The following is a 14,242-nucleotide window of genomic DNA, read 5'->3' on the forward strand; positions in this document are numbered from 1 at the left end:
CTTGCTTATACTTCATCAGAAAAAGGTTGTGGTGAAGGTTCCATCCCATAATCCCAGCTCTTCCCAGTCCACTCCCTTACCCCTTTCTTTCTAGTTCTCCTGCGCACCCCCTCCTCAGTATTTCCCACTCCACTTTGCACTGCTGAGCTTCTCTTCTTCGGGAAAGACACAGAGTGAACCTAGAGACCAGATTGGTGGTGAACTCCCTTTCCCTGGTACCCTGACCATTAGGAATCAAGCCTTCACTAGGCTCTTCTATGTCTGAACTACGAACCTCCTCTTCTCCCAAGGCAGATAACTTATTTTTTTGTGCTTCTCCTTCTCATTTATCAAATCTCTCCCAGTATTCTCTCTCCTCCTAATTTCTCTTCCCCGTCGCAATTTCCATATTGCTTGTAGGATGCATTTTTTCTATCTCATTGCTAACCACCTTGGCAGATCTCTCCTGAAAGGACTACTCTGTGCAGCTGGTTTCTTTTCAGCCTGCCTTTTGCAAATATGGAGGCCCTTAGATACATCCTGCCTGTGAGAGAGAGATCCCTACCTGTCAACAGCTGCAGGCCAACAGAGACACCCAGCACCGACCACCACATGGTGTCTGTTGCAAGAGAAATGCAGAGCAAGAGATCTGTTGCCTCCTCAGTGCTGGAGTGGAGTTCCATTAAAGAAGAGGCTCACTTGAGCACCTCATTGGCTCTGATTCTGAGACCGTCCAGCCAATGGGGTGAAGCAGCTGGGGACCGACAGAGAAAGAGGAGCTCATCTCTCTGCTAGGGGCATATAATCTCAAACTGATGTTAGCTGACACCTGAATGAGTTAGCAATCCTATTTTTATTATGTTTCCTGAGTTACCCATACTGCATCTCAACTTGCAGCCATTATTTGGCTCATAAGCCAAGAAAACTTTACTCTTGCACCCCCATATTTTGCTCTGTGAGCCTTATTCTGTGTTCTTCAGTACAAGGTGTGTTCTCCGTTTTTTCTCTTCTGTATGCATTCTGAGTCTATTGATGGTTTACACATACAAGTTGTTTTATGATTTGGGGAGGGCACATATCCCCCTCCAGGTAATAAGAGATTTATGGGAACAACTGTTTTATTTCTCACTTTGGATTCTGTGTAACAGATAGAGAAATTGGCTCAACAGTAAATTTAAGTTAAATCCAAGTACAGTCGTACCTTGGAAGTCGAATGGAATCCATTCCGGAAGTCCATTCGACCTTCAAAATGTTCGGAAACCAAAGAAGCCAATCGGAAGCTGCGGAAGCCCCATCAGACATTCGAGTTCCAAAGAACGTTTGCAAACCGGAACACTCACTTCCAGGTTTGCGGCATTTGGGAGCCAAAACATCCAGGTACCAAGGCGTTTGGGATCTAAGGAACGACTGTACTCCAAAGTAATCGGGTTTTTCATCTGTTAAGAACGTGAGCCTCATATATGCAGAATTGTGCTTGAAGCTCAACAGAGACTTCACCAAACTGCAAAATTTGTCAAGATTTCAGTGTTTGTACCTAGGTTTGGAGTATTTGCTAGACCACCATACCATCCCCAAATAAAACAAATGCAATTTTTAGTAATAAATATTTTGGTACAAAACATATAATTCATTCAGAGTCCAACTTGGGCAATGGACATTGGCATGATCTCAAAGTCAGACAGAAGCAGAAACTGTAGACCAGAGGAAAACGTTAACCCTCTTGCTTCTCTCACCTGAGATTGAAAGTACATGCTGAGCTCTGTATTCTAGTATAGAGCAGGGGTTCATAGGAGAGACCTTCACTCATATCGTGACTCTACCTTGAAGCACACTGAGTGATCATGCTTCGGCGGTCACTAGCCCACACACCTGAGCAACTTCAATAAATGAGGAAAACCAGGAACACCACGCAAAACTGCTTAGAAGAATGGTAATGAATAAAATACACCTGTTTCCCATTGCAGTTCTCCTTTCACCTAAAGAAAAATTCAGTTAGTCAGCTGTACCCAGTATCTCTGGCTCCAGTTCTCCATATTTCTGGTTGCACACGGTGAGGGAGCTGATAAACGCTCCCCTTTGTTGTCTTCCATCTTTCTTCCCCAAAGCCTCAGCAAGGCGCTGTCTTTTGTGATCCCTGCTGCTCATCTTGCTTAGAAAAAAGAGAACGACATAGTCGGAAGAGAGAAGACATATTTCTGCCCCTAGGAACATGTAAATGACGAGGGAAGTAAGAAAACAGAAGAATGGGACAAACAAGGGGAGTGAATGTGAGCAAATGACATTGGCAAGTACTTTTTTTAAAATTAATAAAAATTATATTTCAAAAAAAGTTTTTTTAACATTTTTAACAGTAATTAAACATATTTTTACATCTTATTCAAATTTTTGACTTCCATCAATTCTGTCTGAAAATTTTCCAATCTAATCTCTTAGTATGCATTTCTTATTTTCCTTATTACATTTCAAACTCATAACCAAAATCTCTATCTTTTTCTACTTTGTAACACTTCGTATATTTCTCCTTACAAAACTTCTTGTAGTCCTACTAGCGTAATTTGTTGATTACAATTGCTCTTCAAATAATTCATATACTTCTTCCAATCTTCTGTAAAGCTCTGGTCCCGCAGGTTTCGAATCCTTCCTGTCATTTTGTCCAATTCTGCATAGTCCATTAATTTCGTCTTGCATTCTTCTTTCGTCGGAATTTCTTCTTGTTTCCATTTCTGGGCTAACAATACTCTTGCCGCAGTTGTTGCATATAAAAACAATTTAACACCTTGCCTATTAATGTCCTGTCCTATAATACCAAGTAAAAATGCTTTTGGTTTTTTAAAGAATGTATATTTCAATGGTGAGATGTTGACACTGGCAAGTACTTGGCATGAGGTTGGCGTCTGAAAACCGGAGGAGTGGGTCACCCAAGGGCTTCATAGCAGAAGCATTGCAGGATTCGAAGAAATACAGTTTTCAATCTGGAGCAAAATTCCGGAGTGATGCTCTGGACAAATGCCTCTTTATTTAGAGCACAACTTCAAACATATTTCTGAGGGAAATTTCCTAAGGCCAATATAAAATTAAGATCAAATCTCAATCCCAGACTATTACATATTACAGATACCTGGTGGGGAGGAATTTAAAACATCTGGACTCTCAAATAGGAGTTAAGATTAAGGAAGGTTACCATCTATATTTTGTGAATTTATGATTACATACCATCCAACATTTCTCTGATGAAAATAGGGACATCCTATTTAATTAATAAATAAATAAATAAATAAATAAATAATTACCCACCCATCTGACTGGGTTGCCCCAGTCACTCTGGGTGGCTTTCAACATATATAAAAACATAATAAAACATTAAACATTTAAAAAACCTTCCCTACACAGGGCTGCTTTCAGATGCCTTCTAAAGCTTGTATAGTTACTTATCTCCTTGGTTCGGGGGATTTGCATAACTCTATACTCTCCAACATTTCTCCGATGAAAATAGGGGCATCTTAAGGAAAAGTGGGACATTCTGGGATCAAATCAGAAACTGAGATGGCTTCTGTAAATCTGGGACTATCCCTAGAAAAGAGGGACACTTGGAGGGTCTGTGATTAATGTATGATTGATTCTCTTTTTCCTCACCACCTGTTGCTAATGCAAACCCAAGTATGGATTTTCTAGATTTTCCATTGTGTACTTTTCCATTGGATAAAGCCCTTGGGGTGGAGATAACCCCAGGATATAAATATACAATGCTTCCTCTTGGCTTTCCCACTGGGAAGAAAACACCATGAGATTTGTTTGGTTCATAGCCTTCTTGGGAGTGGCTGGTAAGTGTGGTTTCTCATGGTTCCTGTCTGGGTAAAAAGGGGGAGATGGCTCTTCCTGCTACTTTGAATATTCCTGGGACTGTTTACCTCTTTGACAAGTAGGGGTCACACCCGAAGGGAAGCTGTGCCTCTGCGATGCCTGTCGCTGCCTTCCAGTCCTGACCAGCTTCAGCCAAATGGAGACAAACACACGAGGCCTGTTATTTTAGGGTTATCAGACGCCCCCGGTTTCGAGGAACAGTCCCCAGATTTGCAATTCTGTCCCCGGAATGTCCCTGGATTTGCAAATCTCTCCCCGGGAAAGGTGGCAGTGGTAGCCTCAGCAGCCCGGAGCCAGCCTGGTAGCGCAGTTGCCTCTGGCTGGCTTCAGGAGCTGCTCGCTGCCGCTGCCACTGCTGAAGGAGAACCGGGGATGTCCGGTGGTACAGATCTCCTTCCCCCTTCCCCCTTTGTTTTGACAGATCGGGGGAGGCTCTGGAGTTGCGAGTGGGCGGCCGTTGCCCAGGAGGGGTGCAAGGCGAGTGGTTTCTCTGTCAAGCCAGGTGCAAAGCCCTTCAGTCAAAACAAAGGGGGAAGCGGGCAGGAGATTGGGGGAGGTTTGGGAGTCACGGACAGGCAGCGCACCGTTGCCCAGTTTTTCAAAACCTCTGTGCATTTATGTTTCACAGGGTGCGGAAGAAGGGCTTTGTACCTTTATACAATATGCATATGTGCTTGGGCCCAGGGTCTTTTGCCTCACCATCCCCACTACTGACTCCCTGTTGCTACTCAGCTTCAAAAAAAAAGTGTCCCCGGCTTCATTGAAAAAAATCTGGTAACCATACGTTATTTTAAAGACAGATTCTTGAAGGAAGAGTAGATGGGCAAAGTGGCTAACCTTCCAATTGGAGACATTGGTGGCTCTTTGCTTAGTCCACAAGTATGTATGAAACAGGACTTGACCAGGCTAGGAAAACATCTGGGAGATATGGAAATTTGGAGTTCTCTTGCTTTCCCTTTCACCAGATGTTTCCTGGTACTCTGTGCAATTAGACAACTCTTCACCTACATGGAGATTACAGACAAGAACCTTGCCTTGCTAAATGGAAGGAAAGAATTGTGGCATGCCAGGGTTTTTTAATTAATGGTAGACAAGACGGACAGCAGGTTGAGTTTCTGCTATGCTTGATCATTTGCACAGTAGAGCCATGGAACATAGACCTCATGAAGCCCAATCTGTAGGCTGGTGTGTCTCCCAGGATCCCAAATACTGAATTTGATGTTCTTTATTCCTCCCCCAGTTGCCTTCCCCATCAATGATGATGATGATAAAATTGTGGGAGGCTACACCTGCCAGTCGCATTCTGTTCCCTACCAAGTTTCCCTGAATTCCGGATACCACTTCTGTGGTGGTTCGCTCATCAACAACCAGTGGGTTGTTTCGGCTGCTCACTGCTATAAGTCGTAAGTTTAAAAAACAAACAAACTGGTCATGCTGCTCCTTTCAGCAGTATTGCTCTAGTTTTTTATTTACAGTGGTACCTTGGGTTACAGATGCTTCAGGTTACAAACTCTGCTAACCAGGAAGTGGTTGCTCCAGGTTAAGAACTTTGCCCCAGGATAAGAATGGAAATCACGCACCAGTGGCACAGTGGCAGCAGGAGGCCCCATTAGCGAAAGCACGCCTCAGGTTAAGAACCGTTTCAGGTTAAGAACGGATCTCTGGAACGAATTAAGTTCTTAACCTGAGGTACCACTGTATTTATTTTGGTATTCCTTTTGTGAGCAGTAGTAGACACTGCCCCCTGCAGTTAACACTGGAAATAATAATAATAACCACTGGAACATTCAACCTGTATGAGGTTGCATGGGATGTTGGAGGAGGGGCAGTACCTCTGATGCTTCTTGTGCTTCTTCTGGGGTAGTTAGTCTACCTTTGGTTCCCACCCTGCACTCAGCTCTCACCTGTGTCCCCTAGAAGCTATCAGCATGTGGCAGCAGCCACACCCTGGGAACGGCATCAGCTGGCCAGCTAAACCAGGTGAGGGTAGCCACTGGGTTTCAAACCCTTGGTGAGTTTGGGACCTCCCTGCATGTGAAGACAAGTTCTGGCGGATTGAGCAGACGAGGCCACCAGCGGGTCCAATGGTCAAGAAGGCTGTTTCTGCATGTGTTATAGAGGGAAGTGAGGAGCAGATGGGGCTCATCAACCTGAGAAGGTAGCCCATCTAGGAGAAGGAAACCTCTGATCCAAAACCTCTTCTGCCTTCTGGGGTGGTTTCAGGAGAAGAGAGGGCTGAGGAGTAAACCTACACAAATCCAGAGTGGAGTCCCTGCGCCAGTTAGATGGTGCCTTGTACGCTTCCTTCTGGCAACTCCTAGAGGCCAAGGTGTATTTGGCCTCCCAATAAAATGTTTGACAGCCCTACCCTAAGTTAATGGGCATTGCCATTCAGATGATGTACACGCACCTCGTCTTGTGATCAATTATATGAGGAGGGGCTTACCTGCTCCTCCCCAATATTTTATTCAAGTTGGCACCCCGTCTGCTGCCAAGCTGGTGCCAAACGTATTCTTCTGCTTTCCTTTGGACCACATCAGAGAGATCAAGAGGTGGGTCTTGTCATCTGGGCAGCCCAGGACCTCCAAAAACACTGCCCTGGCTTGTGCCCTGGGGAGGTCACTTTGGTGCTGCTAACCCAGTGGTTTCACCCCCAGAGGCACACATTGCATTGTCTCTTGAGACAGACAGATGCCAACAACTCAGCCTGCACTGAAGCAGGAACCACATAGCTCAGTAGAAGAGCATCCGTTTTGCGTGCAGAAGTTTCCAGGTTCAACTCTTGGCATCTCCAGGTAGAGTTGGGGGGAAAGTGTTCCTGCCTCAAACTTGGAGCACCATTGCTAGTCAGTGTAGACCAGGGTTTCCTCAAACTTGGGACTCCAGCTGCTTTTGGACTACAGTTCCCATCATCCCTGACCACTGGTCCTGCTAGCTAGGGATGATGGGAGCTGTAGTCCAAAAACAGCTGGAGACCCAAGTTTGGAAAAGCCTGGTGTGGACATTTCTGAGCTAGATGGACTAGATGGCCTATTTTGAGACTAGAAGCTAACTTGCAACCAATCCCACATTTGTCAGGATTCAAGTCACTTTGGAGAATGGTGTGCTCCAAAGAAAAGGAGCAATGTCAGTGGTTCTGGGGTTGTGTGGGGTGTTGAAACAGGAATGTGGATGATCAAGGTCCTCTTCTTTGTCTGAAACCAGACGTATCCAGGTGAGACTTGGGGAACACAGTTTGACCTTAAACGATGGCAGCGAGCAGTACATTAATTCAGCCAAAGTCATCCGCCACCCAAGATACAACGCCAACACACTGGACAATGACATCATGCTCATCAAGCTGTCCACCCAGGCAACCATCAACGCCCGGGTCAGATCGGTCACCCTGCCCACCAGCTGCGTGACCACCGGGACACAGTGCCTCATTTCCGGCTGGGGCAACACCCGCAGCAGTGGCAGTGAGTCCTCCTTTGTGTTCTTTTGTGATGCAGGTGCAAGGGCAAGAATGCTGAGTACAAATCGGGGGTGGGGGTGGGGTAGAGAGCAACATGTTAGCCACCCAACCATATTCTCCCATCTCCTTCTGTTGCCTTAAAAAAGATCTAGTTGCTTTTAACGTGCCCTTTAAAGTTAAGACTAAGATTGCCATTGTAACTTACTCTCTAAAAGCAATACCCAGATTGCATGGGCATAACCAGGATTGAATTATGGGGACTCTTGAGCGTCCCATGGACTGCAAGAAGATCAAACCTATCCATTCTTAAGGAAATCAGCCCTGAGTGCTCACTGGAAGGACAGATCCTGAAGCTGAGGCTCCAATACTTTGGCCACCTCATGAGAAGAGAAAACTCCCTGGAAAAGACGCTGATGTTGGGAAAGATGGAGGGCACAAGGAGAAGGGGACGACAGAGGACGAGATGGTTGGATAGTGTTCTCGAAGCTACCAGCATGAGTTTGACCAAACTGTGGGAGGCAGTGGAAGACAGGAGTGCCTGGCGTGCTCTGGTCCATGAGGTCATGAAGAGGTGGACACGGCTAAACAACAACAACAACAACAACAACCAGGATTTATGTTAGGGAGGGAAGAACCCCAGTTAGTTAAGTATTTTTATTGATTAACTTTCATGGATGGGCAGCTGCCCCCTTGCTCCCCGTTGTCTATGCCCATGCAGGGCTGGTCCAAGTACTTTTGCAGAATGGGACAGGCAGGTTGCTCACTCCAGCAGCAGAGTGTGTCTTCATGGAGCCTGTGCGCCTGGGGCAGGGTATGGCAGCCCACCCCTCAATGCTGATGCGATGGCAGCATGAGGACACAATAGCTATGTGCCCTTTGATCCTATCCTTGCCCTCACTTTGTGAGGCTGGGATCAAAGGGTGTGTGCCTGTTGTGTCCTCCCCATGCTGCCCTCCCAGAAAAAGTGCACCCAGGGCCATCGAACCAGCAGCCCGCCCCCCTGACTTCACACCCCTGGCTCACCCTGCTCTCTACTCCATTCCATGTGTATAAGCCAGGCTGACTGGCAGCTGAATCTTATTTCAACACTGACCATATCCTCTTATCATGAAGGCAGTCTCCTTTAGCAGGATGTGGACCAGGAGAATCCCTCCTCATTGCTTCACTTCCCCAAATCACCCCCAGCCCCGTGCCCCAAATACTATCTATAATCTATAGTTACAGGGGAAAGAAAATCATGAAAGGATGTTGTCCCCGTTTTCAAAATCATTTTATTCGTATGCTGCCTTTCCAAAGTCGAAACCATGCTCAACATATGAAAAATTACAGGGCGAAAGTAGTCATAAACAATATCAAAAAGTCGCCTTCTTCTCTGGTGATAACTTGTAGTCGAGTAAGATTGTCTTCCATAAACACGGTTTTAACAGTGGGTTTGTAAGTGACTGTGGAGGGCAATTGTGGATCCACATGTCCTTCCACAGTGGGGACATTGGTTTCCGGGCGGGAGTTGGTCACAGTGAGGGTTTGCCAAACATGCCTTCCTCTTAGCACATTTCTCCCTTTCATCCTGAGTTTGAGCATCTTCAAAGCCCATGACACCTTTGGTAAAGGCTGTTCTCCAATTGGAGTGCTCCCAGGCCAGTGTTTACCAGTTGTCAGTGTTTATACTACTTTTTTTTTAGATTTGCCTTGAGACAGTCTTTAAACCTCTTTTGTTGACCACCAGCATTACGCTTACCATTTTAAAGTTCAGAATAGAGTAGTTGCTTTGGAAGACGACAGTCAGGCATCCGCACAACATGACCAGTCCAACAAAGTTGATGTTGAAGAATCATTGCTTCAACACTGGTGATCTTTGCTTCTTCCAATGCAATACTTTCCATGTAAATCATAATAATGAATAAAGGTAAAGGGACCCCTGACCATTAGGTCCAGTCGTGACCGACTCTGGGGTTGTGGCGCTCATCTCGCTTTATTGGCTGAGGGAGCCGGCGTACAGCTTCCAGGTCATGTGGCCAGCATGACTAAGCCGCTTCTGGCGAACCAGAGCAGCGCACGGAAACGCTGTTTACCTTCCCGCCAGAGCGGTACCTATTTATCTACTTGCACTTTGACGTGCTTTCAAACTGCTAGGTTGGCAGGAGCTGGGACCAAGCAACGGGAGCTCACCCCGTCGCAGGGATTCAAACCGTCAACCTTCTGATCAGCAAGCCCTAGGCTCTGTGGTTTAACCCACAGCGCCACCCACGTCCCTCTATCATAATAATGAATACAACATTCTTATTTTCTTTTCTCCTGTGCTTCCTGCAGCCAGCTACCCTGACCTCCTGCAGTGCCTGAATGCTCCCGTGCTTTCCTCTAGCCAGTGCACAAATGCTTATCCGGGGCAAATCACTCAAAACATGATGTGTGTGGGATTTCTGGAGGGCGGCAAAGACTCCTGCCAGGTAAATCTTCTCTCTTTCCATAGGCACTTCAGTGTCGTTGCATAGAGGTCTCTTGGCAGATGATACAGATGCTCAGTTAGTAGTCAATGATTCAGGAAGGGCAACCCAGCCAGATGGGTGTGGTATAAATAATAAAATTATTATTATTATGTCTGCTAAGCAAGGTCTAACGGGATAATAGCAAGGGAGGGATGATTTCTTTGTGATCAGGCGGTTCAGAGGGACAGGAGGAATTTTCCCGTTAGGCAGAGTAAACCCCCCCCCCCCCCAGTCTCTAGTTGCCTATTGCTACTATGGAGGTTTAGGGATGGGGAGAAACCCAATTCAGTTTGCATTTAAATGAGTACCTACCACAGCCGTCCATCAAAATTTGCACTTCTCCAAATTTGCATTGGATTTCTGCAGCCAAGGAATACATATAAAAATGTGTATACGAGGGGAAAGTGTGCATTTTTAAAAATGTGTATATTAGTGAAAATTAAAAAGCACTATATTTGGAGAAATTGCTTTGCAAAAAATGTGTAATGTATATTAGGCAAAATGTGTATGGGAGGGGATATTGGTGTTATTTTCAGGCCCCACAAACAGTTTTATCAGATTCCCCCCCCCCCAGAAGGTTTCGCAAATTTCTACCAGGATGGTGAGAATTTCATTACAATCAGCCCCAAAAAGATTTTATACATACAACATCCGCTGTTAATAGTGCAAATCACCTGATGGCTGGTGGGTTCTCCTTATTTGTCCCAGAGAACTGGGAGAAAGAGTCTTTTATACTTGCATTACTAGTACCTGAAGATAGTTTTGAGATTTGCTTTAGTGTTAATCCCTCCTCTTGTTCAGCCGGGAATAATCCTTGAGTTATTGGTCTGTTTGCAAAAGACAACTTGATAGTTGAGCGAAGTCTACTTTCTGCTCTTCATTATAACTGTAGAGAGACCCTATAAGTTCAGTATTAGTTTTGGGGGGCCTGCTGTTTATTTGGCAATTCTGCCTCTTTGAAATCCTGTAAAAGCTTACAGTGGGATGAAAGGCCTTGGAAATTGTTATGTACTGAAGTTCTCATCCTGGGCCAGCAGGGGGATACGGTAGATAGTTCAGGTCCACATATGCAAATAAGGGATCGAAAGTGACGTTCAGTGATTGGCTAGTTACGGAAAATGGTTACTGTTGCGTTCTAGTGGAGCTCTATATAAGCAGGCTGGCTGAACCCTTCAGTTCAGTTCTGTTCTGACCTGTGAATAAACAAGAGCTGTTTGAAGAATCGCTGTGTCGTCTGATATGTTCACCTACAACTTAACAGAAATCATGGCTGTTTCAACTTATTGGTTGGAAGAAAATGCCACCCTGTTCATTTATTTAACAACATTTATACACCGCTTGAATGTTGGGTGGGAGAGGGAACTCAAAAAGTGAATAGACCACTTTGCCTTATGGTGAATAGCTTGTCAGTGCAAGCATTCAAGCATTCACTCTCTGCCCCTGTTCTGGGGGCTTTCCCAACCCCTCCATTTGGGGTGGGTATGGGGGGGAGGAGGATGGGAAAGCCCCATTGCACAAGCAGAAGCTCTTGTGCAAGGCTTGCATCGACAGAACAAACCTTACTCGGTTTTGAGTTGCTTTAACTGCCGTAGCTCCCCTGCCTCCCCATAATCCTTGGGATTATCATTTTGGGGAGGTGCTGAGCAGTTTCCCTCAGAAATCCCACCCCAACTCCACAGTTATCAGGCTTCGGTGGTACTGTCCAAGAGACTGATGCCTGTGTGGCAGGAATTACAGTGGTGCCTCGCAAGACGAAAAGAATCCGTTCTGTGATTCTCTTCGTCTAGCAGTTTTTTCGTCTTGCGAAGCAAGCCCATTGAAGGATTAGCGGATTAGTGCTATTAGCACTATTAGCGGCTTTTAGCGGCTTATCTGCTGATCGGATCAGCTGATAAGCGGTTTAGCGGCTTAGAAAAAGGGGGGAGGGGAAAAACCAGCAGGAACTCGCAAGACATTGTCGTCTTGCGAAGCAAGCCCATAGGAAATTCGTTTTGCGAAGCACCTCCAAAACGGAAAACTCTTTCGTCTAGCGGGTTTCCTGTCTTGTGAGGCATTCATCTTGCGGGGCACCACTGTAGACAAAAAGGATCTCAATGACAGTTAGTCTATAGTTTTGCAGGGGCACATTCTACGAACTGTTGCAAGGTATTGGAGTAACACAAGTCATATTCCGTCTCTCACTTCTACCGCTTACTGAATAGATTTTCCTTGTGTTCTTTCACAGGGAGACTCTGGTGGTCCCGTGGTCTGCAACGGGCAGCTCCAGGGAATTGTCTCCTGGGGCATTGGATGTGCTCAGAAAGGCTACCCTGGAGTCTACACCAAAGTTTGCAACTACGTCTCGTGGATTGATAGCACTATGAGATCCAACTGATCAAAATCCAACATATTTTGAGAAGATTCACTCTCCTCTTTGCACGCACCGAGAGGACATCCCACTGGATCGAAATGTATGGATTCAATACTCAAAAAAATAAAACAGCGGTGAAGCTCTTTAATGCAAAGGGAGATCTAGGAATTGTCACTTTGTGTTCACATTCACCTGAAATAGTGTGTGTGTGTGTGTGTGAGAGAGAGAGAGAGAGAGAGAGAGAGAGAGAGAGAGAGAGAGGGACTGATCCAGGAGAACTTCCCAGTCAGTTATGTCTCATGTTAATTAGTAGAACATGGATGGCACTTGGATTTTTCCTCCTCAGGCAGCAAAATATCTTGGGTCATATCTGTGCAGCAACAATTATCATGTACATTCCCCAGTGAAGGGGTTTGTGACTGGTTTCCTGTGCAGCCTCTTCACTGTGTGATCTTGCTTAGCGCAGAAGTAGGTGCCCGTGTCTCTCGGCTTTGCTTCTTTCAAGATCAGATTCAAGCTGAAATCTTGCATTCCAGGGCTCTCAAAGAAGTCTTGAAATTCCGTCTCAATAGGAAACCTATCTCCAGCACCTTCTCTCGAATAAATCACTAGCTGGAGCTGTGCATCTTTCCTCCTTTCTTGCTTATACCAGTACATGTAGGTAAAGCGTGTTTTCGGTTGGGAGCATTTCAGGATGACTCGCTCATTTCCCCTGACAATCATATCTGCAGACTGGTCTACAGCACTGCCTTATAAGAAAAAGAAAGGAATGCAGGTAAAAGAAATTAAGAGTTGAATCAGATGGCTTACAATTCAAGGGAGATGTTGCAACTTCAAAAAGAGTATGTGTCAACCTGATTAACCCCAGATAATCAAGATTAGCCAATACTAATAAATAATAGTTTGACAGTAAATAATAGTTTGACTATTATTATTATTTAGTTTGACTAAATAATAGTTTGACCGTACCATTAAAAACTATTGATATACCGTATTTTTCGCCCCATAAGACGCACCGGCCCATAAGACGCACCTAGATTTGGGGGGGGGGGAATAAAGGAAAAAAAAATATTTCCCCCCCAGGTGCGCTGCGCTACACCAGGAGCTTGGGGCGTGCGGAGCTCAGCGCGCCCCAAGCTTCTGCGTGCCGGCAAGGTCTCCGCTAGCGTGGGAGAGCCGGGCGCCTCTCCCAGGGCTAGCGGACCCCTGCGCTAATCCAGAAGCTTGGGGCGAGCTGAGGTCAGCGCGCCCCAAGCTTCTGCGTGCCGGCAAGCAGTCCGCTGCCGCCCCAAGCCTCGCGCACCCGGCAGGAGGTCCCACCGGGTGCGCGAGGCTTGGGGCAGCAGCGGACTGCTCGCGCGCACCTAGAAGCTTGGGGCGTGCTGAGCTCAGCGTGCCCCAAGCTTCTAGGTGCGCGCAAGCAGTCCGCTGCCGCCCCAAGCCTCGCGCACCCGGTGGGACCTTCTGCTGGGTGCGCGAGGCTTGCAGGCACTCGCCCGAAGCAGGGGGAGCCCTCCCGAGGGCTCCCCGTGCTTCGGGCGACAGGCTGCCGCCCCAAGCCTCGCGCACCCGGTGGGACCTCCTGCCGGGCGCGCGAGGCTTGCAGGCATTCGCCCCATAAGACGCACCCCAATTTTCCCTTCATTTTTGGAGGGGGAAAAGTGCGTCTTATGGGGCGAAAAATACGGTAAGCAAAAAAAAATAGTGAATTTGGGGGTTAAAAATGAATCCCAGGTTAGAATAGTTTAAAGCCCACAGAGTTAAGAGATGGTGGTAGTAAGAAGTTGCTTACCTGACGGGAACAGTAAAGTGAGCAGCAAATGGAAGCTTATTGACGGAAAGGAACCTCTCAGCAGATATTTGCCCAACACCAGGCACAAAACCATCCTTGGTGCTCTTCAAACAGCTAATGCAATGAAGCGCAGATTGGAGAACAGGATGTGTTGTCAGGAAAGGAGTGGAAATAAAAGAGAAACCACTCAAAGGGGGGGGGGGCTAGAAGCAGAGTCAGCTGGGGAGGGAACCGTTCAGGGGGGGATAATAAGACGCATTAAATGGCAATCTGGTTTCGCTGAAATTTCTTTCAGCAGTAGTTCGCAAAAAGAGAAACAA

General features: G+C 46.3%; 1 protein-coding gene and 1 long non-coding RNA gene across 2 annotated transcripts; one reads left to right on the plus strand and one right to left on the minus strand.

The window, feature by feature from the left end:
- Positions 1-3,699: 3,699 nt before the first annotated feature.
- LOC309522023 (trypsin I-P38-like) lies at positions 3,700-12,242 on the plus strand. The gene is made up of 5 exons (XM_082205227.1): positions 3,700-3,800; positions 5,081-5,243; positions 7,045-7,298; positions 9,605-9,741; positions 12,005-12,242. Exons 1-5 carry the CDS (start codon positions 3,761-3,763, stop codon positions 12,152-12,154), a joined length of 744 nt encoding a protein of 247 aa, XP_082061353.1. The 5' UTR covers positions 3,700-3,760; the 3' UTR covers positions 12,155-12,242.
- Positions 12,243-12,378: 136 nt separating this feature from the next.
- Positions 12,379-13,999, minus strand: LOC309521726. The gene is made up of 2 exons (XR_014214771.1): positions 13,923-13,999; positions 12,379-12,879 (listed from the first exon to the last, which is right to left on the minus strand). It is a non-coding gene; the product is annotated as an uncharacterized lncRNA (long non-coding RNA).
- Between the last annotated feature and the right edge of the window lie 243 nt (positions 14,000-14,242).

Source organism: Podarcis vaucheri (assembly GCF_965113315.1).
Source record: "Podarcis vaucheri genome assembly, chromosome: 17".
NCBI classification, from domain to species: Eukaryota; Metazoa; Chordata; class Lepidosauria; order Squamata; family Lacertidae; genus Podarcis; species Podarcis vaucheri.

Coding starts and splice junctions, on each gene's coding strand:
- LOC309522023 (XM_082205227.1), top strand. CDS start 3,761: ATGAGATTTGTTTGGTTCATAGCCTTCTTGGGAGTGGCTG. Junction 5,244..7,044: donor GCTGCTCACTGCTATAAGTC/GTAAGTTTAAAA, acceptor GTCTGAAACCAG/ACGTATCCAGGTGAGACTTG. Junction 9,742..12,004: donor GCGGCAAAGACTCCTGCCAG/GTAAATCTTCTC, acceptor GTTCTTTCACAG/GGAGACTCTGGTGGTCCCGT.